Here is a 26,574-nt window from a genome sequence, read left to right on the forward strand (position 1 = left end):
GAAAACTCCTATAAAAAATGTTACTGGGAGCTGACTGTGGTGGTACATACCTATAATACTAGCTACTCAGGCAGCTGAGCCAGGAGGATCACAAAATTTGAGGCCAACCTGGGCACCTTATAGTGAGACCCTCCCCAGTATGAAACCAAACGGCTGAGAGGGTAGCTCAGTAGTACAGGGCCCCTCAGTTTAATCCCTAGGACTGGCAAAAAACAAAACAAAATGCAAAAAATTGACTGAATTACAAACGCCTGTATTCCAAAAATATCTGTGCCCTGCCCCCACACTAAAGGAAACACCTGGAAATACACACCTGAAAAGAATAACTGTTAGGACTGAATGATTAATGCGCTACAATGCTGTCTAAAGCATGAACGATAAAAATTAGTAAATTAATGATTCTGGAAGTGTTCAGAGAGAAACTATCACCACTCACCTTCAAGGAAAAGTGCATGGATTTGGATCCTATGATTTTCTAGTTCCTAGTAACAAACATAAAATTTTGTTTTATGGAAAAAATTTGGGGTTACTTATAAAAAAATTTAGACTTAGTTTTTACACAAAATATCTAAGAACACATTATACTGTCTTTGTTTTAATGACACTAATAGCTTTATTTAACAAACACTGGGTGATTATTATGTGCAAAGCACTATGCTAGATGCCATGAAAAATACAAAGGTGAAAAAAGACATCGTCCCTGCCCACAAGGGGCGTATAATCTAATGCAGGAGACAGACAAATACATAAATAAGTAGAATACAAGGCAGTAAACAAGAATAGGCAAGTGCTGAGTGTGGCCTGAGTGTAATACTAACTAGCCTCAAGGTTCCAGTTGGAAACACAGGTGAAGTAGTGTCAGCTGCTTTGAAATCGCATCTCAAGACTGGCATAATGTCTCAGTGGTCCCATCCAAGCAGCCAGAGGCAAGAAGCCAGGTGGAGGGGCTGCTTGAAAGCACTGTCACACCTACATACGTGGTGCTGGCACAAGTATGTAGGTACAGCTACAAAAGAACATATATATATATATATATATATATATATATATATATATCATCTGTCCTTTGGTTAATGGCTATAACTACTGTTTAAACAATATATTTTTATATAAAAAGGAATTTATATAATTCCAGAAAAATCAATTTAAGGATTTAATTCAAGAAATCCTGCCATAGGCAACTTTATTTACTAATTGATTGTTTACTCTAAATATCTATAAAGCTCTGTAGCAATTAAACAGACATTTAAGTATTGCTGAGTAAAAACCTCTTATGTCAGCCTTCTGAAGGAATTGGTCACATACCTGATATAACACTATTCTAATAGCAACAAGAAGGCCTTAAAGAGATTTAAGGAAAATAGTTTTTAATGCTTCAATGCAAATGGAACACACGCTGATTAAATACAATTCAATATTGTTTCAAAATATCTCAATGACAGCGTTTGATACCAGTTAAGGCTAGCAAAACGTGAGGAAAATATTACATATATTATCTTTCATTGGTTTCCAGTATCATTGCCCATGTCTATGCAACCCAATCTTTTATTTCAGGTTTGTTGGTACTGAAGAGCTCTGATTTATGAGCTTTGATTTACTTTTAGCTCATAGGCTAATAACAACCCCTGACCACTTCCTCTCGATAGTGCTGTCTGAAATAACGGTCAAAGCAGAAGTACATTTCCGGGCTGCTTTTCCTACTTCCTGAATTAGACAGTTCACTGCCTAGCCTGTTTCCTTCAGTGTGTCACTGTGGTCCTGGATCCTCTGCTGTTTTCTCTCAAGGAAACGAGCCCGGGCATCTGATATGGATTTGTCATCATTTCTTCTTTGCATTTTCTTTAGAACTTCTTTTGATATTCCATCTGAAAACAGATTAATCCAATGAAACTTTCATTTGAGATTCAGTACTAGAAATGTTAAGAGAAAGAGATGTCTTATTTTCCAATGTTAGGACAAAGAATAAAGAAATTAATTTTTTTGCCCTGTCAAAAGAAAAAAAAAAGAGTCCATGGATAAATGGTGGCTCAGTGTGTGTGTGGCATGCATAAAACCATAGGATATGTCCCTAGCTCAACTGCACACAGGTGCACACAAAGAGACAGCACTGAAGCCAAACAGTCAAAAAACCTTGACTAATTAATTCAAGCATGTGGGACAATGTTATAACTGCAACAAATCTAACATTTAAAAGAGCCTTCTATGATTTCTCAGGTAAGCATTTCACTAGCCTATTTCTACAGTGATATTGAATAGGGATTATACCTAGATGTCCTCCCAAAACTTCATGTACTCCTAGGTGGGAGGTGGCTAAATCATGAGTGTGTGACACTGGATTAAGGGCATGATAACTGAATTAGTCCACTGATTGGTGTAGCCTGGGTGTGCCTGAATGGTTTCCTGAAGACAGAAGACTGACCCTGGTTATGGGTGGCAATGAACCAACAGGGTTACAGCCTGAATGGACTAAAAGGGAATGGAAGGCTCCTAACTGCTCCTGCCTGCTACACCACAAACTGTTTTTCCTCTGCCATGCTGCCCTGCCTAGGAGAGTATGGATTGAAACCTCTACAAACTGAGCTAAAACAGAACTTTGCTCCTTCAACTTACCAGGTGTTTTGTTCCACCAATGAGAAAAAAAAAAAGAAAAAAAGAAAAAAGAAAAACAAAACAAGTATAATACAACTGGGTCTATCACTTAGCCTCAAAAGTTTTATTGAGGGCCAAGGAGATAGCTCAGTAGAATAAGCGCCTGCCTGGCAAGCACAGGGTCCTGAGTTCAATCCCTGGTACCGCAAAAAAAAGGTTTATTGAAAAGCTTATATGAGCTGATAATTAAGCTATGTGTCCCAGTTTAATACCACAGTGGTTTCTGCCTCTCATCTATGGAATATTTCAGGAAATTAATATTTCAGAAAATAGAATTTCAGCAAAACATTCCTTGAGGGGACAAACAAGAGGTTTTGGGGTACTAATTCATAAAATTGTATAAAACATAATAGAAATAGTAAATCACTACTGGGAAACAGCATGGCATAGGATTTAGTGGGAGAATAAATGATTCACTCACCCTTTAACTGCTTTACATTTTCCTTATTTGTCCATCTCCTCCTTGCATCTTCTCTCGCTTCACGTCGGGCCACGCTGCTCAAATCATGAGCATTAAATTCATGCAACTTGGGTAATAAGTCTCTCACCCATTCATAACGGATTGGACACACAATTCTTGCGTAGACTTTGGTGGTAACTAATACCTCATGAAAAATGATCCATTCAAGTTTGGTTTCCTGTTCATGAAGCTATGTAAAACAAATCACTTAGGAATACATTAAACAAAGCAATGATGGCCCAAGTTCTTCTGAATTAACTCCTACCTTCTTCAATCAATCAAGACGCATGGGTCAACTCATCTACTTATAGTTCTATATACTATGAGTACAAGTAAATTTAACCTCAAGATGAAAAGCAGAAGACATCTTGTATATTACTTCTCCCAGCTTTATAAATGTTTTCTCTTCATTAGAAATAAAGTACTTACTGCTGAGGAAGGATGAATGTGAACAGGGCTTCCACGTCCATCCATTGTGCAAAATGTTCTCCCAACAGATCTATAAAAGGAAAAAACCAAATGATAAAGAACTGAACAGTATGAACTGAATAGAGAATTAAGTTCAAAATGAACAGCCAATATGTTTTACTACCACGAAAAGTGCAATAAACAGAAGTTTACATATTGTGAAGGAAGGTAGACAATTGCTTCATTCTAAGTAACTCACGAACAATAAAATTGTAACAGATGGTTAAAAAAAGGCCACATAAATACTTGTCCCTAAATTTGTTACCATCTCTATGAAACAGTATAAAGAATACCTTGTTCCACTGTAATTCTGAAGCAAGAAAGCAGTAATACAGAAGAGCCAAGAATAGTGGCATATGCCTGCAATCCTAGTACTCAGGAGGCTGAGACAGAAGGGTCTCTGAGTTGAAGACTAGACTGTGCTACACATGAAGTTCAAGGCCTGTTGAAACTATAAAAGTGACACTCTATTTTAAAAAAACAAACAAAATAATGCAGAAGAGTTTTGGCTAATGGAATTACATTTTGTACATCACAATTAATTATATTTTTATATTATAATAACTTAGTCATGAGAGCTGACTTTCCATTTCTTCAATTTCAATCTCTTAATTAGGTTAATCCATTTGCAATCTGCACTATGTCAGCATCTCACTGAAACTGTCAAACAGGTTAACATCACCTTGGTTCAAGGCACACTGCAAAAATTACTTTATTTTGTAGGAGCAAGGGCCACAATGCTGCTGTTGCTACTGCTGCACCAACTGGGTTCCCATGGACTCCTGCTTCACTGCCTCCATGGAAGCCCCCAGTGATGGTTTGACCCCACACATGCCCCAAAGTACAGCATACAACCTTATAGCTGCCATAGATTAATCATTGTCAACAGACTAGGTTGCTGCACTGCAGATATGGGACACCACTGGCAGCTGAGCTGCTGTTGCTAGCATGGGTAGAGCACTCATCTGAGATGTTTCTTGGCCAGGAAGGCCATGCGGGAGGATGTGGCTTCAGTGTTTGGCTGCAAGGTACCTAAAACTTCAAAGTTATGTCCAGAGGTGTAAAGTTACTCAGCTCACACTATAACTTCTTCAAGAACTCATCTTAAATTAGTAATACAAGTTAAACAGCTCTATCAACTGTGGAGGACCGGGGGCCTGGGCCTAGCTCAGTCCTTTAAGTGGCTGCTTCCACAAAGCTGTCAGCCTCAGGTGGCTGGAGTTCGAACCTCACAACTCTCCCGCTGGCCAAACGTGCCCCGAAGGCATGCGAAGAACAACAACAACAACAAAAAATCCTTATTAGGGCTGGTGAGATGGCTCAGTGGTCTAAAGCACCTACTTAGAACAAGCTTAGCAAAGCACAGGGACCGCGGTTCAATCCCCCAGCACCACATGCCAGCCAGCCCTGCCCCCTGGTGGGCTGAGCTGACCACACACACACACACACACACACACACACACACACACACACAAATAAATAAATAAAATTAAAAAAAAAAAAAACCGTGGAGGACCACCTGAGCAGCTCTCCTTGAAAGGAGCGCAATTGTCTCCATTTTGACTGAGGCTGACCCTATTTCCCCATACAGAGCTGGCTAGGACTTCTGTTTATCTTTCAACTGGCCTTAAGCAATGTATATCGGTCTAGCTGAGGTGCTGGTGATAGTTTTTGAAGGTGGCATGTGTGTTTCCCTAGTAACCTACACCTACTGCTCTTTACTGTGAGCCAGATCCAGACAGGACAAAGAACCGATGCTCCACACTGCCTGCTGGGATCGAGCCTTGAGATACAGGCTATGAGTTTCTGGGGCTTGAAAGATTACATCAGAGCTGGATTACCACATCTCCAAAACATTAGATACTATCTCGACAGCATAATGCAGATTACTGTCTCTCCATATCTTCTCTGCATGTGGCAGAGGTAAATGTAGGCCACCCACCTAGCTCAGCTCACAGTACTCACTTCCCACATTTCTCAGGCATTCCTCCTCAAGCCACTCCTCCGCCACTGAATAAAACCCCCGGTACGGCCCTGGGTCAGCCTCTTTGTTGTGGAAAGCCATCTTCATGGCTGGACTGAGGGCCCCCTTGGCTCCCCAATAATGATAAATATGTTTTTGTGTCTTTACTTTTGCTGTGGGTTGCACTGGGAATGGTAGATTAGAATTAACTTGGTGGGATTCCAAAAACATATCTTGTGGATTATAAATACTGACTTTTTGGACTGAGATGAGAACCTGGAGGGGACTCCAACAGTCAACTAAGTATAAGAATTTTTCTGGTCAGTAAGTAGTAACTCCCTGGCAAGTGCAAGGGCCTGAGTTCAATCCCCAGTTCCACCAAAAAAAAAAAAAGTAAGTAGTAACATTAACACAAATGTTGTGCTTGTGCTTTCGAGTTTCCCAATGATTTCACATCAAAGCCTCAAAACAACCCATGAAACTACCAGAGCCAGGCAATTTATCCAAAGGTCAAGATGAAGGCTCAGAGGGCCGGCGAGATAGCACAGAGGACTAAGTGCTTGCTTTAGCAAGTGCAGGGACCAGGGTTCAATCCCTGTTCCCACATGCCACCCTGGCCTTGCCCCTGGGGTGCACTGAGCCAGCAACCGAGTCCAGGTGGTGCATACCTGTAATCCCAGCACTGGGGATGCTGCAAACAGGAGGATCACTACGAGTCTGAGCTGCGTAGTGAGACCCTGTACCAAATACATAAGTGAAAAAAAAAAACCTAAGACTCAGGATCACTTAATCCCCAGTACTTAAAAAAGAGGAAAAAAAGACTAAGATTCAAATACATTAGCCTTCTCAAGATCACACAGCTGCTGCACAGTGAAAGCAGTACCTACACTATCTATCTTTCTGGCTTAAATATGGTGCTCTTTAGTATAGTATGCTACATCTCTGCTCAAAAGGCTACAGTAATTTTTTTTTTTTTTTTTTTTTTTTCAGAACCAGGGATTGAACTCAGGCCCTTGCACTTGCCAGGGAAGCGATTATTCCACTGAGCTATCTCCCTGGTCCCGCCAGGATACAGTAATTTTTTACTAATCTAAAATCTGATAATCAGAATAGCTCAGGTATCATTTTTCTAAGTCATGGCCCTAACTGCAAATTCTTCTTGTTGTTTTGAGACACTGTCTTACAGAGTATAACAGATAGCCTTTGAACTCACTGTAGCACAGGTAGGCCTTGAACTCAATGGTCCCCCTACCTCAGCTTCCCCAATGCTAAGATTAGAGATACGTGCCACCATGCCCATTTCTATGTGCTATACTTTCACGATGCCCTAAAATTTTATTCCAACACAGAAATTACTTTCACTTTCTCACTTTCAGCATTTCTAACTCTCTTCCCTATTATCCTTATTCTTAGTTACATAATCCATTCCTCTGTATACAAGGAATTTCACATTACCAAAGTTACCCCTTTCCTTAGGAAGATGCCCTCCTCACTACACTCAGACCCTGACAAATACATGAAATAATACCTCCCCACCCGAAGCTACCCTTTCTCAGTGATGCCATCATCAATCTGTTTGGCTCTCACAAGGATACTGCACTATAAAAAAGCCTTGTCACTTGCCTTAGGTCCATGCCAGACCTGCCCTAAATCTGCTTTCCTTCTACCTTGCTTGACTTTGAGTCACTATAGCTTCCCTAGACAAGTAATAATTATGAAAAGGTTCATCATAACTGAAATGCTCATCATGAAAGAACTTAAATGAAATATTTTTTTTATTTTTTAAAGAGCATACAAAATAATAATAAATTAGAAATGATACAGAATTTCACTAAGCCGAACAATATGAATTTGACAGTATCTGTTGTATTGCATAGTTGTTTTCAAATTAGTTGTTTAGATTTAAATGAAATCTGTAATCTTTACTATCAAATAGCTTAGTATTGTGGTCAAATGCAGCAATAATGCTTAATTTACCCCTCAAGCACATATTGCTTACCTTCGAGCTACGTTTTTGAAATAGCCTGCACAGAGACATCTTCGTAATACTTCATGTTTAGGGCCTTCAAAGGTCTCTCGTGGGAAATCAGTTTGCTGTAGAAATAACATATATTCAGTGGTAAATCTCACAGAACAATTTTAAATAATCTCTTATTTTAAACCCAAATACCTAAAGACTTCTACTTCTGGCCAATATGGGACAAAATGAGACTAAATTTACCTTTCTATCTAAAATAACCAAAAGATATACAAAATATGTCAAGTAGTGACTCCTTGAACACTATGCAAAGCCAACAAAGGACAGGGCCTTGCATTGTAGTGGGGAATAACTGGCTCTAGACTGATCACAGCTCTGATCCTACAAAACAAATCTTAAAACAAGCAAGACCTAAAAGGACCGAACAATTTCCAAGTAATTTTTTTTGTGGGTTGGACTGCACTGGGGGTGGGGCTGTGCCAGGGATCGAACCATGGTCCCTGTGCTTGCCTAAGCAGGCCCTTTAGTCCGCTAAGTTATCTCACCAGCCCTCCAAGTAATTTGAATACAAAAATATCTAGCACTCAGCAAAGTAAAATGCACTTAACTTTGGTATCAACTCAAAAATTACCAAGTATGCAAAGAAAGAGGAAAATACAATACTACCCCAATGAGGATATATTCAGTCAACTAAAATCAACCTAGAACACAAACAGCACTACCAAAAAATAAGTGTTATGGAGAGATCTAAAAATTTTTGTTAAGAGACTCAAATTCAACATCTGAAGATGAAAAATGTAGTGCTCACTTCAGCAACACATATACTAACGGTGAAAAATATAATGGGTGAATCTACTATCAGATTAAACACTGTAGATGAAAAGACTTATAAATGTATGCCTATAAGATAGTGCAGCAGACTAAGCACCTGCCTGGGCAAGTGCAGGGACTGGGGTTCAATCCCTCACAGGTCATGCTGGCCCCACATGGAGATGGTCACCGAGACCAGGCCTGGTGGCACACACCTATGGTCCCAGCTCTAGGGAGGCTGAAAACAGGAGGATCACTATGAGTCCAAGCTGCATAGTGAGACCCTGTACCAAATACATTTAAAAGAAAAGACTTATGAATGTAAAGACAAAGAATACAGGTCCTCTGTTCACAGCATCATGCATATACATTAAAGATAAATTTTTTGTCACTGATTTTTTTTTCTTTTTTTTTTTTTTTTTTTTTTGGTGGAACCAGGGATTGAACTTGGGCCCTTACACTTATCAGGGAAGCGCTTATTCTACTGAGCCATCTCCCCGGCCCCTAAAGATAAATTTTATATGTGTTTTACCATAATAAAAATGTAAATTTGGAAAAATTATGCTAAGTTTAAAAATCCCCTCCAAAAAAACCCCCAACAGGGCCGGGGAGATGGCTCAGTAGGATAAGTGCTTCCCTGGCAAGCACAAGGGCCTGAGTTCAATCCCGGTTCTGCAAAAACAAACAAACAAACAAAAAAACCCAAGTATATGGTTTCCCTTTTATAACATACTAGGAAATGCAAATTTGTCTATAGGGACAAAAGGTAGAATATAAATTGCTGGGTAAGGAAAGAAGGGCTCACCCATGAGGTGAGACAGATGGATTAGAAAAGAATATGATGAAACTTTGGAAACTGGGCAGGTTTATTATCTCAAATGTAGTGATAGTTTCATAGGTTTATACAGATGTCAAAACTCATCAAATTTTACATTTTAGTTTTTTTGGTATTTTTGGTATCAAAAATTGAACTCATGACCTTGCACTTACCAGGCAGGTACTGTACCACTGAGTTATATCCGTGGCAAATTTCACATTTTAAGTAAAAACTCTACTGCATGTCAATTATACCTCATTAAGGCTATTTTAAAATGTTCTAATTTCTGTAAGCAAATCCCTTTATTAGTAGTAGGATCAATCATGGAGTTAAGGAAATGGCTACTTGCAGAAGCAAGCAGAAAGAGAAGGCAGTAGACTAGAAAGGGTGGTAAGAGGTTACTGTACAATAGAAAAAATTCAATATAAAATATATAGCCACAAATTGCTACTCAAGAAAAATATAACAATCACCTGTTTAAGCTTCCTGATTAGTTCTCGAAGCTGAGCTTCCACACGAAATGCAGAAAATAAGCACCTCCAATGAATCCAATGTTTTTGGCACCATGAAGCAGGAGCTCCACTGTAAACCAAAAATATTGTCTTAAAAATACTGAATTATTTTCTCATCTAAGTGATCTATACAGAAGCAACTTCTCTAAGATCACTTTTTAGAAAAGGCGTGAGAAAGGACCAATATTATCCTGTAAACACCTAACAAGTTACCTAACAACCCCACTGATGGCCAATGTCACTCCCATTAACAGTAGGATCAAGCTTGCATGTTGTAGTACAAAGGACTACTTCACGTACCTTGATTTGCACTGTTCAAAGATGACAGCTAAAGTTGCGAAGTCATTAAATCCTCCAGCTTTAGCTGCCAATTCTCGATGTCTCTGTTCTGCTTCCTTCTGGTACTCAGGGTCAACTAAGGAGAATTGAAGAGGAGATTTAGTTCTTTGCATTGTGTCTGCTCACTGTGTTTTCATCAAGTTCATCCAAGTCTGCTTCACTCTCTGGGTATCATCCAGTAAAACCATGTGAGTTCCTCTGGGGGCTCTAATTTCTTTTCTTTTCTTTCTTTCTTTTTGGTGGAATCAGGGATTGAACTCTGGCCCTTGCGCTTGCCAGGGAAGTGCTTATTCTACTGAGCCATCTCCCTGGCTGGGGGATCTAATTTCTTCCACAACTCCTTTTGTTCTGCTTCTTTGTGTGCATGTGTAGGGTTGGGGATTGAACCCAGGGCTTTCACAGTAAGCTATATCCCCATTCCATTTTTATGTTTTATTTTGAGATAGGATATCATTGAGTTGCTCAGGTTGGGCTCAAACACAATCCTCAGGTCTCAGCCTCTCAGTGTACTAGGATTATAGGCATCTACCACACCTGGCTTATTTTCCACCTTTACATAAATGGAATCAAATATGTAACATGTCTGATTTCTTCGGCGCAGCAGTACATTTTTGAGATTTATCTGTTATTGACTTTGATATACTTCCTCAGATCCAATTTAAGACTCACATGCTCTCTGCCCAGATCCTCTCCATATAGCACTTTGCCCAGGCTAAACTTTCAGAGTTCAATTTAAAAAAAAAAAATTACCTAAGGATCTTTTTTTTATAACAGCATATTATACCAAAACCCTATTCTTTTAGTATACCTATCACAGTTTGATTTAAGAGGCATAACATTGCCTGATTCCAAGGAACAGCATTTAAATACACTATGATGTGAATCTGCCAAGTTAGCAGTTCCTGATATTAGGAAGATAGCTATCTATTAAACAAAACTTTCAGGAAAGTATAAATTCCTCTACCTCAGGCTCTAAGTAGTTTCCAACTGTTATCTAGGTAACAACGGAAGGAAGCAACTAAAGGCAAAAAAGGAAGTCAGGAATGGGGGTGGAGGCCTGTAATCCCAGCACTTAGGAAGCTGAGGCAGGAAGATTGCTGTGAGACCAGCCTAGGCTACAACGTGAGCTCAAGGACAGTTTGAACTACACAATGAGACTCTGCCTCAAAAAGACTAAATAAATCACAAAAGGAGACAGAATATATTTTTTGAAATAGTCTTGCTAAGGTAAAGATATAAACTATTAATAATGCCTATAGCTCATCAAACTTCCAATTACACTAGATATAGCACTGATCCCCCTCTGGCTCCCAACCCTAGTGGACAAGCCTACATGTAAGCCCTGGGCTCCTGGACACACTGCAGCAGAGTTTTCTCTGTAGAACTGTGGAGCTGCTGTAAATCCCTGAGTTGTAGTGCTTTTTCCTAAAGAAACATAGAAACTGCATTCAATCACCAGCACCAAAAAATGAATGAGTGAATGAATGAACAAATGGTAACTAGAGAAAGGAAAAAGAAAAGGAAAGAAAACAGAAAAACAGTCTGGGTGCCCAGGGTTATGAAGCTTCAGAGACTGCTTCCAACTATGGCCCAGTTCTTCCTTTCCTTGCCTCTACAGGACTCTGGCCATAATGCCAATGACACTAATTTAGACTTGAGAGTGCTTCTCTGGCTCTCCTTTCCAACTGCTATCTTCTCTCTTTCCGTCTCACTCTGTACTTCTACCTCCAAAGTTATTCTACCTCCAACATTATTCAAAATTAAGGAGAAACAGAACTTAATCTTGTCTCTTTTCCCTACTTCTTCCTTTAAAAATAACTTAAGTCATTAATTAAAATTAAAAGTGGCAAAAGTCCCAGAGTAAATTCAGGGTAGGTGAAGGAAGGTCTAAATCCATATCCCACGTGGTTTCTACAATCTTCACAAGTTTGTCCCCTAACTAAACAATAGTTTGGTTATCCACTTTATTTTTCTTATTAGACTTGTCATTTTCTTTAGTTTAACCTTCCCCAGATGAGATTCCATGATCAGTTTTACCTTGTGCAAACAGATACATGCCACTGGGAAAAAAATATAAACAATAAGATGAAGCAGCAAAAAAGGTATGTCAGCTGAACCTCTCCCTTTGGGAAAATAATGCAATACATTTTGCACAGCACACACATTTCAGTCAGAAAAGAAAACTTGTGCTCCCTGTGCACTGCTGGGGTTTGAACTCAGGGCTGTGCACACACAAGGCAAGTGCTCTACTAGTGAGTAACATTCCAGCCTGGAGAAACAAAACCCCTATATAGAAAGGGTTTCTATAACAGTTCCCAGATTTGGGTCAAGGGAATAAGGCCATTAAGTGCAACATACATACAATGTGTCCTCTGTTTCTAAAAATATCATAGTTAAAACATTTAAAATAAAATTTTTAGAACCAACCCAAAACTATTATTTTAAATTTGCTCCATTTTAAGGCAATGCTATTTACCACTTAAAAGATATCTGACATCCCTCACTCCACTGCCTGATATGTAAGGCAATATGTGTATCAGCCAATACTGTACACATAGTTTATCACAGCAAAGGAGATGATGACTGTTTTCATGTTTAAAGTCTAAATTCAATGTTCAAGAATAAGAATACTAGATAATTTACCAATAATAAATATACAGTAAACTAAATTAGAAGGTCTACAATGACTAGCCCTAAGCCAGAAAGGACTCCTTAACCAATAACAACTTTAAGGGCAGTACAAAGCTAACGAACCTTCTAGGTAACTTATAAGATCTTTATAAGTCTCATGTTTAAAACCCAAGGCTGCATCTACAGTAGCTAAAGTTCTTGTTGACCCAGGTTTAAAATCCTAGGTCACTTAAGTATGTAACAAGACTATCTAAGTACTGCTGGTGGCTGATGCTCTCAGAAATCAGACCAAAGGGTATGTTTAGGAGACAGACTTTGCCCCCAAAGTCCTTTCTGGCTTAGAGCTAGTCATTGTAGACCATCTCATTTAGTTTACTGTATATTTATTATTGGTAAATTATCTACTATTCTCATTCCTGAAAACTCCTATTATAGTATTTGAATTTTTAATTACATACCTATTTGAGGAGTAGTGGTGAGCTATGGTTTAGGTCTAAAATGCCCCCCAAAGGAGTAAGATGTACTATATACATATAACAACTCCCACAACAAATGTATTCATCATGAATTACAAGTATGTACTAATATAATAAATAGAAAGGGAAGGAGGAAGGGAGGGAGTGAGGAAGAAATTAAGTGAAAATGAAAACTTTTTCAGTCCCCCCAAAAGATGCCTGTGCTCAATGTGAGTCCTAGCTGGGCACAGAGCACAACTAGTGCTGTCCCTACCTCTCTACTTCCTGCTGCCCTGGGTGAGCAGCTTCCCCTGCAATACCCTTTTGTTGTGCACTTCTGCCTTGGAGCCAGACAGTCGTGGATGGAACCTACCAGAACCATGAACCAAATCCCTTTCCCTTCAAGTTATACATGTTGAGTACAGTGCCCCAGGGACAGCAAAGTACCTAATACATGGCATAAGGAGCTAGACAAAAACTCTGTCCCAGAGAGGGATTTATTAAACTAGGTAAAACTACCAAAGATAATCATTCAAAGCCTCTGGATATTGATCAAAGGACAACAAATATTTGGAATTCAGTATGAACAGGAGGAAGGATGTTCCATGCACCTACAGTTCTGTGCGAAGACCCTTTCCAGAAGACATGGCAGCCTGAAAACAGCATCTTTTCCCTCTTACCCAGTTTCTACTTTGTAGGGAAAATTAAGGCAGGACAGCTAAGACAGAGCACAGTTCATAGCTCCCCCACAACTCTGCAATGCAGAACAGCTGCCCTCCCCACCACAGTTATTCCTACATCTATCCAGGTTGGGCATTTCATGTTTGCCTCCAGTTGAGATCCAGGAATCACACCCCATGAAGCTTGTTGCTCAAGATGCAATAATGAGAGCCACAGCAACAACAGGGAGGATCCACATGGCGCCACCAGTGATGAGCAGATGCCCATTCACACCTCCCCAAACTCCTGCTCCATTCTATGGAGGCCACTGCTAGGAGAAGATGAGGCTGTAGTACCTGGCCTCTGCTAAGGTGCCCTACTTTATTTAGATGAGACTATGGAGTAATTTATGACCCAGACCACTGCGAAAAATAATACAGCAATGTGTTACCCATCAGAAGACTCCAGAGTGGTGTGCTAACAATAGAGAAATACCAGTCACATGTGACTGTAAAGGACATAGAGAAACTTGCTAAAACTTAGTGTCCTGAAAGACCGTGTGCCTGCCCAGGCTGCGTCTTCTGAGGCAAAAAGAGACACAGGAGGCTATGGGCCTGAGCTAAACATAGGACAAACTCATCAACTCTCTCAACCATAGAAGCAGTCTCCATATCACATGACACAGTCCAATCATAAAAGTTGAAAATATCATTGATTTAAGATGTGTACAGGGCTGGCAAGATAGCTCAGTGGATGAAGCACCTGCTGAGGCAAGCGCAGGGACTGGGGTTCCATCCCCAGCACTGCAGGCTGCACAAGCCCCACCCCTGGGCATGCTGAGCCAGCGACCAGGACTGGGCATGGTTGGCACATGCCTGTAATCCCAGTGCTAGGGAGGCTGAAAACAGGAGGATCACTAGTCCGAGCTGCATAGCCAAACCCCATGAAACCCCGTACCAAATACATTACAAAAACAAAAGAGCACGAGACCTAGGACCAGGTATCCTAGGTTCAAGGGCACAGTGCTTGCCTAGCAGGCACAAGGTCCTGAGTCTGATTCCCAGGATTACCAAGGAAAAAAAAAGTGACTTAGGCACAACCTCTGACCAATGATCAAATCAACTAGCAGAGGTGACAAGCATAACAAGCAAATGAAAACTTCATGAGAGGGCTCTAGGAGGCTGAGGCAGGGAAGATCACAAATTCAAACCCAGCTTGGGTAAGTAAGTTGATTTACTGAGACCCTGCCTCAAAATTAAATAATAATGATGATAATAATAAAAAAATGGGTTGAGTATATAATGTGGTGCAAAGTTTCTAGGTTTAATGCCCAAGATCTCTCTCTCTCTCTCTCTCTCTCTCTCTCTCACACACACACCACACACACACACACACACACACACACGCAGTATAACAGGATGTACAAAATGAAAATTATTGGTAATACCAAAAATTGAAGACACATAGTGCAAGTTGTACTCTCAAACACTGTTGGTGGAAATTTAAAGTGGTACAATTTCTTTGATATTATACTTTTTTTTTTTTTTCGGTACCAGGGATCAAACTCTGGACCTTGTGCTTGTTAGGCAGCCACATATGCTGCTAAACTATCTCCCTAGCCCAAAACTTTGCAAAAAGGTTTGGCGGCTTCTTAAAAATACACTTAATAGTACAATAATTTCTTTCCTAGGTATTTATAAGAAATAAAAACATACACCTATACAAGACATAAGAATGTTCAAAAGAGTTTACTCATAAATGGCACATAACGATTCAAATGTCCATCAACAGCATGCTGGAAGAATCGTCCAGTGGACTACTACTCAACAATAAAAGGAGGGCTGGGGAGATCACTTAGCAGAATAAGTGCTTGCCTGGCAAGCACAAGGGCCTGAGTTCAATCTCCAGTTCCGCCAAAAAAAAAAAAAAGATTCTAAGAAATATGAAGACTGAACTACCCTTTCTTTTTATTCTAGAGGAAAAAGGTTAATATTTTACTAATGTACCACAGAAGGCCAAGGTTCACCTTATTCTCTCCTTTACCAATAAAAAGAAGTTGTGACACTTAAGACTGCAAGTTACCTGGTACAGACAGCACAGGAACATGATATACTCTCCCTGCCAAACAACTAAGTCAAAGATAAAAAAATATAAAAATTATTTATCCTTACTTTCCTGTCCCGGGGTAGGCATATGATAAACACTAAACAAATGTTTGGTGAACTACTGGAGACCTAAAAATTTGAAGAGATAATCCACATATATAGACAGGAAGCCTCAGCGCTGTCATAAAGTCAGTTTGTCCCAACTTGATCCACTTAGGGGGGTTCTGAATGAGCTGAGCAAGTTTGTTTTTTTTTTTTTTTTTTTTTTTTGAGCATGTTATCTGTGGCTTTCAACAGACTGCTTCCAATGTTTGCATTGAAAGAGAAAAGATTAACAAGAGTCAAAATAATGTTGAAGGGAAAGCTGAATTGACCCTACCTAACTTTAAGAATTACTATACAATTCTAATAATTAAGAGAGTGTTGTGCTGATAAAAGTACAGACAGGGGCTGGGGAGATGGCTCATTAGAATAACCACTTCCCTGGCAAACAAAAGGGCCTGAGTTCAATCCCCGGTTCCACCAAAAAAAAAGAAAAAGAAAAAAAGTACAGACAAATGAATTAATGGAACAGAACACAGAGCCCCCAAAAAATAATCATATAAAACAGTCAGCTTAACTTTGACAAAGAAATAAAGGCATTTCAATTTAAAAAAAAGTATTTTAAACAAATAGTGCTGGAACAACTGGACATCCAGCTACTACAAGACAACATAAAAGAAAATCCAGATGCTGAGTACGGCAACAGTAAAGGCAAGATCCATGAAAGAAATAAATGATAAACTGGACTTCATTAAAATTAAAAATTTTTCTCTGCAAAAGGCAATCTCCAAGGCTGGGCATACTGGCACATGCCTGTAACCCTAGCATTCAGGAGACTGAGGTAGGAGAATCGTTGTGGGTTCAAGATCAGCCTGGGCTACAAAGTGAGCTCAAGGCCAGCCTGAACTGCATGGTAAGACCCTGTCTTGGAAAAAAAAAAGGCAATCTCCAGATTTACAAAAGATTTTTTGATAAAAGATTGTTGCCTATGATACACAGATAATTTTTTAAACTCAATAAAATGAAAACATCACAATTAAAATGACCTGAACAAATGGGTATGGTGGCACACATCTGTAATCTCAGCACTCAGGAGGTGAGGCAGGAGGATCACTGTGAGTTTGAGGCCAGCCTGGGTTATATAGTAAGCTCAAGGCCAGCCTGAACTACAGAGAGAGACTGTCTCAAAAAAAAAAAAAAAAAAAAAAAAAAAAAAAGACCTAAATAGCTATTTTACAAAACATGGTTTACAGAAGCAAACAAATATGAAAAGGTAACATCTGATGTTAACAGAGTACTACAAATTGAAATTCATTGACTGTAACAAAAGTACTCCACACATTAAAGATGTTAGTAAAAGGGAAACAGCCTGTGGAGGCTACTACACCTAGCAAAATAGCCAAAATCCAAGACACTAACGCCACCAAACAGTGATAAGGATGTGAAGATACAGGCAGTCTCAGAGTCACTGCTGGTTGGAGGGCAAAATGGTGCGGCCACTCCGGAGGGCAGTTTGCCCACTACCCACAGGGACTGAACCAACAAGGGCCTCATGAATACTAGGCAAGTGTTCCACTATATTCCCACCTTTTAATTTTTTATTTTCAGATGGGTCTTAAGTCACCCAAGAAGGCCTAGATCACTGATGGGACCCAAAATGCAACCCAAAATTCATTTACTGCAAAATGTCATCACTGCAATTAAACCTGAATACTGAGATCTTAGTTTAGGAAAAAACAACACAAATATTAACAGCTTTGTCTTAAAGCAAATAACATCCATGCCACTGGCTAAGCACCACGGCCCTAGAACTTACAATCCTCCTGTTTCCAACTCCAAAGTAGCTAGAATTATCCCCACTATCCCTAGCAGATAGTTTCTCAACAAAATTAAACATACTTTACAATATGGTCAGCAATGAGCTGAAAAGCTATGTACACATCAAAACCTGCAGACTGATATTTATTGCAACTTTATTCATGGTAGCCAAAGATGAAAACAGCATGTCTGAATGAATGAATAAACACATGAATGAATAAACAAACAAATCCCATGGAATGAAAGACTACTAATTGATAAAAGTTAAGTGAACATCAGGTGTGGGGGTGCCTGCCTGGAACCCCAGGGTGCTGGGGGCCACTCAGGAGGCCGCTGTGGATGAGGCCAGCCTGGCCTACAGGGTGAGCGCAAGATCAGCCTGAAGAAAACAAACAACCAAAATCAAAACAATCAATAGAAAAGAAATGAGCTATCATGCCACAAAAACAAAACAAACAAAACAAAAGAGGAATGTTGCTAAATGAAATAAGCAAATCTGAAAAAGTTACATGTAATTCCAAATATACAGCCAGTCTGGAAAAAGTTAAAACTATAGAGACAGTAAAGACTAGCAGCTGCCAAGGTTTTGTTGGAAGGGAGGAAGGATGAGTAAGTGGCATGTAGTAGATGCTTAAGTCTGTAAAAGTACTCTGCGTGAGGGGCCGGGAGATGGCTCAGTGGAATAAGCGCTTCCCTGGCAAGCGCGAGGGCCTGAGTTCAATCCCCGGTTCCGCCAAAAAAAAAAAAAAAAAAAAAAAAAAGTACTCTGCATGATACTATTAATTATGGATAGATGTCATCACACATTTGTGAAAGTTTGTAACATATATAACACCATAAATAATCCTATTAATGTTATTAATATGGGCTCATCAACTATAACAAAAGCACTCCATAAATAAAAGATTTTAGTAATAGGGGAAACTGTGCCAAAGAAGGCTAGATAGGGTAACTATGAACTTCAGTATACTTTGTACTTAATTTTTTATAAACCTAAAGGCACTCTAAAAGAGCCTGTAAACTAAAGCTAGATGTGGTGGTGCATATTTATACACCCAGCACTCTGGGAGGCTGAAGCAGGAGGATCTCAAGTTCGAGCCCAACTTAGACAATTTAGTGACTTAAGGAAACTCTATCTCAAAAGAAAAAGAAAAAGCTGGATGTACACACCCATACACCCAGCCCTTGTGAGGCTGAGGCAGAAGGATCATCATGAGTTCGAGGCCAGTGTGGGCTACATAAATGAGTTCAAGGCCAGACTGAACTACATAGTGAGATCCTGTCTCAAAAACCAAAACAAAAAATAAACAACAAATATAAATAAATAAATAGATATAAATAAACGACGGCTGGAGATGTAGCTCAGTACAAAGGCCCTGGGTTGAATCCACAGTATCCTTCTCCCCTCAAGACTGTATAAATTATATTTTTATGTAAGGGCCAGAGAGATAGCTCAGCAGACTAAGCACCTGCTTAGGCAATCCCAGGGACCAGGGGTTTGATCCCTGGCACTACATGTCTCCCGGGCACCACAGGCCATGTCAGCCCTGCCCCCAGACTGGGCACGGTGGTGCACGCCTGTAATTCCAGCTTGGGGGAGGCTGTAAACAGGAGGATCACTGAGTCCGAGCTGCATAGTGAGACCCTGTGCCAAACACACATAAATAAATAAACAAACAAACAAACAAAATGGCCAGAGGAACAGGTAGAACTCAGCCTAGTGAAAACTCCCACAGCTATTACTTCTTTCAAATGGGTGTTTGTTAAGAGTCGGGGTAGGTTCTGATCGATTTAAGTGCCATATCTGGTCTTCATTTAACTTGTACCAATTTCAGATCTGATGCCTGCCCCTCCCCCTTCCCGCCCTTTCCCACATCAATGGATTCCGCATGGAGGAGATTCCAACAATTATTCTGAGGTGCTGTTATTAATAGCTAGCATGAGCACCTCTCATGTGCCAGGCTCTGTGCCTGGTTTCCCTGCATTCTCACTTAATCCTCCCATAGATCCTGTGTCGTAGGAACTATTATTAGTCCCATCTTACAAAAAAGGAACAAAGATTTACAGAATTGTAGCTTGCCCAAGGTCACAGAGCTAATTAGCCAGTTCTTTCTGATTCCAAAGCCCAGGCTCTTGGCCCTACCCTAGTGCCTCCTGGGTACATTTAAAGAAATGTGATTACTGATAGAAATGCTCATGTTTGTCAGGAGCAGCCTCCAGTAAGGTCAGTGGAGGAGGAGAGGGGTGGTATTACAGCGAGATAACAGGGCTCTTGGAGAGTTGGGCAACCTATAAATGATATAAAGGGATGAAAGATATATTAAAAGCACAATTTGCAAAAGAAAGTGAGTCCAAGATTTTTCTTTTTGGTACTGGTATTAAACCCAGGGCCTTCACCCTGAGCTACAACCAGAGACCTTTTCTCCATTTTTGATTTGAGGTTGGGTCTCCCTAGGTCACTAAATTGTCCAAGCTGGGCTCAAATTTGCAATCCTGCCTCAGCCTACCAACATTCTAGGAGTAGAGAATATTATCTTAACCCAGAAAAAATAAGAAAACTATTTCCTCTTCCTCCCTGGAAGTAAAATATTTGCTACTCTATAAACTTTAGGCGCACTTAGGCACTTTGTGCCGGGTGTTGCCTCTGGGTACCAGCTAAAATAAAGTGCTTCTTTAACTTTTAGAAACTTTAGAAGGGGTGTGTAGGGCAGGGGAGATAGGGCTGAGGAGATAGCTTGGCTATCTACATTCCTGCCTGGTAAGTGCAAGGACATGTGTTCAATCCCTGGTAAGGCACCAAGCCAGCTTCCAAAACTGGGCATGGTGGAGCATGCCCGAAATCCCAGCACTGTGGAGGCTGAAAATAGGAAGATCACTACAAGTTCAAGCTGTGTAGTGAGATCCTGTACCAAATACATACATACATAAATTTTTATGTAAAACTTATCAATAAACCTCTTACCAGGTCTAATGAAGACATTTTCCACAGACAACATTGCTGCTATTGGGAGCAATAGATCTTCACAATCTAAAGACGCCGCCTTGATTACCGCACACGTCAGGTGTGGAGGGAGAGGAAACTCCACCATAGACAAACCCAATCTGGTTACATGGCCACTCCTATTAGAAAGAAAAACTTCTTAGCTCCTTCCACCTTGAGGAAGTAAACGCCAAATTCATCATTCAGAATAAATCACATATTTAGATTATCCTAAATTGCCTCCAGAAATTCAATTTAAGGGAGTAAAACACTGTGGTTACTGAAAAGCAAAGTATAAAGATACACATCTTCTACCGCCAGAAGCCTTCATACACCCAAAAAGCTAAACAAGGCAGAAGACTATTGAGATAGTAAGTACACACACTGCAGCTGTGTAGAGGCTGTCTTTGAAGAAATCAGGGATGAAATTATCAACTCTTCCCTGCCACAGTTGTAAGAACACACACTGGCTCTGTTGTTATTTTTATGTAAACAGCATAATACTTGGCACTGAAATGGCACTAAGAAATTATTTGTTAAATAATAACAATATTAAACAAAAATGGTTTTAGTATAGTGTTTAAATCAGAATTATGGTAAAAACAGGACAAATTCTGATGTCCAGTAAATAATCCAATGAGTCAAACCAATTATTTTCTACTGATAAAGAAAGGTAGTTACATATGTTTAAAGAGAAATCAACTTTTTGTTTTGTTTTGTTTTTTGACTATTTACCTGTCAATAGCATCACACTGGTAAAGCTGTTTAAGAGCTTCTAAAATAAGTCTCTCATTAGGTGGATCCAAATAGGGAAACCTGTGTGTTTAAATGAGATATAAGATGAGAGCTGCTACCTGAACATGGTAGAATTTTATACAGACTAGATAAAAGTTTCCATGAAGTTTTACTTTTCTTGTCCTTTTCTCTTCTTTCACACTTGATTAGTATTCAGCAAAAGAGAAATTCATTTTTTTTGAAGCACGCACGTCTCATCCAGGACATGCTTTCTGACTCCCCCTGGAAAAACCAGTTCTCACCATTTCTCAGCACTTACCTGAATCCTAAATCATCTTTTACAACCAGGGCAAAGTCTACCCTCCTCTGCAGGATACAATCTTAGTTGAATTTTTATAAACAGTGGAGAAAAAATATTTGGAAATAGTCAAAACTGTATACAGATTGTTGAAAAGGACCGCAAACACTTTTAAAACATGTATTAGAAGTGTTGGTAAAGTTCTTGTGTAGCATACACAAGGCCCTGTTTTCTATCCTAAGCACCAAAAGTAGGGCACGGGAGGTACAAACAACTAATTTTAACATATTTATGATATACATATATGTATGTATATATGCATGTGTACCATTTTCTGCTGAACTACCTGAAACAAGTTACAAAAAAACATTTTACTCATAAAATATTTCAGCATGCTCTCCTGAAGATAAGGACATCTGCTTATAGTACCATGATACTACAAATGAACATAAGAAAATTAATGAAGAAAATAAAGGATGGATAGAAGGAGACAAGGAACTATAACTCTTGCAAATGAGGAGTCCAGAAAAGTGAGAAGTTTAAGTAGAATATACATATATATATATACATACACACAAACCCTGTACACAAACCCAAAAGCTCAATGAATTGTATATCATAAATATGAGTTAAGAATAATCATAACAGGGGCAGGGAGATGGTTCAGTGGAATAAGCGCTTGCCTGACAAGCACAAGGGCCTGAGTTCAATCCCAGGTTCCACGAAAAAAAAAAAGAAAGAAAAAGAATAGTCATAACAAAAATGAAAATGGGGAAAGGGGATTTAGAATCAGAGGGAGGAAAGTGGGTGGGATAGTGTCCCTACTCCCCAAGATGAATGGAAACATCAGGTACTACAATCATGCACTAATTAAAAAAAAAAAAAGAAAACTGACCAAAAATGTAATAATATTCACAACAGACAACAGAGTAGCATATAACTATGAACATACAGATTTTAAAAATAGGAATTATAACTACTTACTATCATCTGCACTGAGTTATTTTTCCACCTGAAATTTTTTTTGAGATGGTCTCATGTAATTTGACTGGCAATGAACTTACTATGTAGCCCAGGGTGGCCTTGAACTCTCAGCAAGCCTCCTACCTCAACCTCCTGAGTGTTGGGACTGCAGGTGTGCGGCCACCACACCCAGCTCCACTTGAAATCTTGGAATGAAAAGTTTCACCGTGAAAATGGTCTAATAAGAACAAAAGTCTATTCCAGCACTGACAACTCAATAAATAAATAAATAAATAAATAAATAAATAAATAAATAAATAAATGTCTCTTAGACTCTTCTCTCAATTGTACCAACAGGTCCTGATATCTCCAAAAGCAAGAGTCAGCAAACAATTTCTGTAAAGGGTAAGATACTTTAAGATTCCAGATACCATATATGGTATCTCCCTCAGTTACCAATACCACTGCTGTACTTACTAAATGACATCACACAAAAATGATTGAGAGGCCAAAGCAAGAGGACCACAAGTTCAAGCTCAGCCTGGGCAACTCAGCAAGAACCTATCTCAAGGTGAAAAATGAGAAAGGGCTGGCTAGGGATAGAACTCAGTGGAAAGGCCATGGGTTCAGAACTGTTAGGAAAAAGACAGACACAGAGACATACAGAAACAGAGATGGAGATAGAGACACAAAAGAAAATAGGCTTGGCTGTGTAAACAAAATTTTATTTATAAAAACAAGACCAAAGCATGGCCACAGTAATTGTGTTAGTGCACAACCAGTTTTTTCTTCTACATATCAGTGCTTCCAGATTTGAAAAATTACAAATATTTTTCTTCCTTCCTTATTTTTGGTAATTACCAATTCTGCTGAGCATTCTTTATGAATTCCTTAGTCTCTAAAACACTCAATATACCCTATTACCATCCCCTAGAAATGCTCTGGGTTGTCTAACTCCTCATAAAATGTGATGATATCCAACTCTAAGCACCAAATGTTCTATATCTATAATGCTATAATTCCCTGTAATCTTACAGTTTATTAATATAACTGAAGTCTACACCAGTGGGATTTAAAAGAAAAATTATATAGGGCTGGAAATGAAATCCAGAGTGTTGTGTACTAGACCAGTGCTCTATCCCTAAGTACACCCTAGTAGCCCCATGTGTTTTTTAAAAAAAAAAAAATTGTAATTGCAAGCTTACATTAAGCTTATGGTGGATAATTTCAGATCTTTTCCACATGAGTTTACTTACTACATATCTAGAACACTGGATATACGTTATATCCTGACACATTTATGGCTTGTTCAGCTTTGTCTAAGGTTCTGGCCTTCTGAGATTACGCTAAAATTCTGATTCACATAGACAATTATAAATCACCACTAAATTCTCTTAAGCCAATTTTTTTCACACTGCTAGAATGTGCAAAGAATCCATGTTAATCCCTACTGAATAGTTGTTTCCAGAATCTACCCTATTTTTGAAATGAAAAACAATCCAATGGCTTGCCTTTGCATAACTTTCTGGCAACCTAGTCTACATAATTTAATTTCTAACAGATGACCCTGAATGGTTCTGACATAAACACATTGACAGGGCCATGACTGTATATGTCTCGCTGCACTGCTAGTATACGTATGACTGTAGCACTTGTACTGCCAGCATTTTAGTGACTTTAGTACATTCTAAGTCTTAAGATTTCAAATGGAAAAATAATCCAATGCAGATATTAGGTAATTAAAATTAATTCACCTCTATTAATTCTTAATTTTCAAATACATGCAGTACTCATTTTTGGCTATATGCTGCCCTGCTGCCCTCTGTGAATACTCTAAGAATTAACAGCAAGCTTCCTGTGCACTTATTTTGAGAATTTGTACACCTTCCTAAATGCAAAAAGAATTCCTCAAAGACTTTTGTCTTCTTACAGAGGATTGAGCCTAGGGGCTTTTACACTAACTTACATCCCTTTTGAGACAGGGTCTCACTAAGTTGACATGGCTGGTTTTGAGCTTGCATTCCTCCTGTCTCAGCCTTCGAAAGTGCTGGGATTCACAGGCATGTGTTACAATGCCTGCTGTGACATTATTTGAAAATGTCAAAGTTTACCTGAAAGCTTTGTGTTTAACTATTGGGATTTCTTTCAAGTGCTCTTCCCCATCCCTGCAGCTTTTTGGGGGGTGCAGAGAATCAAACTCATTACCTTGAGCTTGCCAGGCAGTTTACGTCCTTCTCATTGTTTTTGTTTTGGTATCACTTAGGGTTATGATTAAATTTCATTTATTACATACATGCTTTCTTCTTCTGGAATCAACATTCTTATTTTCAAACTCTAGTATTAAGAGAACTATCCAAACCATTTTAAAATTGGTTTTCCAAGAGTATATATTTAGATCCACCAAGTAATCACATTTCAGCTCATTATGAATTGATGGGTTTTTTTTTTTTTGGCTGAACCGGGGACTGAACTCAGGCCCTTGCGCTTGCCAGGAGAGCGCTTAGTCCACTGAGCCATCTCCCCAGCCCCTCATTACTTCCCACACCATAGGAAATTTAAACCCCTACAACATTCTATCCTATGGCAATGGATATGACAATGGATATGACAATTTAACATCTAATTTGACACTTGTTCTGTTCTTTATGTGTCTAAACCCTATCTCTCCAGTAAAAACTTTTGTGAACACAAAAAGCTAATAGAGTATTATTACTTTATCTGTCCTAATATGTAGTATAATGCTGACCACACAAAAGAAGTTATTAAAAAAAAAAAACCTCACTTACTGGCACTTGTAGCGCCAGCAACTGGAGTTATTATATAGCTTTCATTACAAATAAGCAGTGGTTAAGTGATCAGCTCAGTGGTACAGCCTCTGCCTAACATGGGCAAGGTCATGAGTTCAATTCTCAGTGCCAGATCAACATCAGCATAAAGTCCCCCAAGAAGTCAAGTTTAAATCAGCAACCTAATGACTGTATTTACTAAAGTATAGAAATACACAGTGTGATCAACATATATGATGAATGTTTAAATATTCTTTAAAAACTTACTATAGTAAAAGATACATTGCTATTAATCCCCTTCAAAATCCTCCCGTTTACTTAGAACACACTTATCCCATCCCTCTTGCCACTTTCTGAAGCAGTTCTGGAAGAACTCTTGTGAGTGTCTCTGGATCCACTGTTCCAGCTATCTTGATATTTCAATCAATTCAAAATGTTTACCTTTCATTGTCATTTTAACTTTGGCTAAGAACTACAAGTCATATAGTGCTAAATATGGTGAATAAAGTAGACAAGGACATTTTTATTTGACAAAAATTATAATAAAAATTTGATTAACAGAGGATCATAAAATACTGAGTACTCATGTTGAAAAATGTTACAGAAAGACACACTGCCATTAACTCCTTTCAAACTATTCAAAATACCGCCCCCATTATCGCCCCTCACTTTAGACATACTTATTACATGGCGCTGCATAAAGCCTGGAAGGAGGTCAGAGGTTCTGGTATGGCTTCCAGCAGGGTCCCGGTGGGCATGGCCGGCTTGGCAAACAAAATCCCTAAAATTCCAGACAATGTGGGAGACTGGCTGTGGGGCATCTACCACTTTGCCACTGATAAGAATGACTTCCACATCCTTATGTCAGACACTGACAAAAGAATGTACAAAAGGCGGTACAGGGCTACAGGATAAATCCTGAAAGTACCTGGCTGACCTTATCAGATACAAAAGTTACATTTCTTGTTATATAGGTCTTGCTATATCTTGGTCTTAACCATTCAGCAGAAAAGTATAAAAATGAGGTATATAAAGTAAATCCATATAAATACGATGAGCTGTAAAAGGCTCAAGTCAATAACTTCTGAGGATAACCCACTAATAT

The 26,574-nt window shown here is 39.1% G+C and overlaps 1 protein-coding gene across 1 annotated transcript in view; it reads right to left on the minus strand.

The window, feature by feature from the left end:
• Positions 1-582: 582 nt before the first annotated feature.
• Positions 583-26,574, minus strand: part of Dhx40 (DEAH-box helicase 40) — a 48,431-nt gene continuing 22,439 nt past the window's right edge. The window contains exons 11-18 of the mRNA XM_004643037.1: positions 21,423-21,503; positions 20,670-20,827; positions 9,958-10,072; positions 9,619-9,727; positions 7,540-7,634; positions 3,539-3,608; positions 3,071-3,299; positions 583-1,865 (exon numbers count right to left, since the gene is read on the minus strand). Of these exons, the coding sequence (XP_004643094.1) occupies positions 1,726-1,865; positions 3,071-3,299; positions 3,539-3,608; positions 7,540-7,634; positions 9,619-9,727; positions 9,958-10,072; positions 20,670-20,827; positions 21,423-21,503 (997 nt within the window). The 3' untranslated portion in view covers positions 583-1,725. The remainder of the gene's footprint in view (positions 1,866-3,070; positions 3,300-3,538; positions 3,609-7,539; positions 7,635-9,618; positions 9,728-9,957; positions 10,073-20,669; positions 20,828-21,422; positions 21,504-26,574) is intronic.

Source organism: Octodon degus, unplaced genomic scaffold, assembly GCF_000260255.1.
Source record: "Octodon degus isolate 3935 unplaced genomic scaffold, OctDeg1.0 scaffold00164, whole genome shotgun sequence".
NCBI classification, from domain to species: domain Eukaryota; kingdom Metazoa; phylum Chordata; class Mammalia; order Rodentia; family Octodontidae; genus Octodon; species Octodon degus.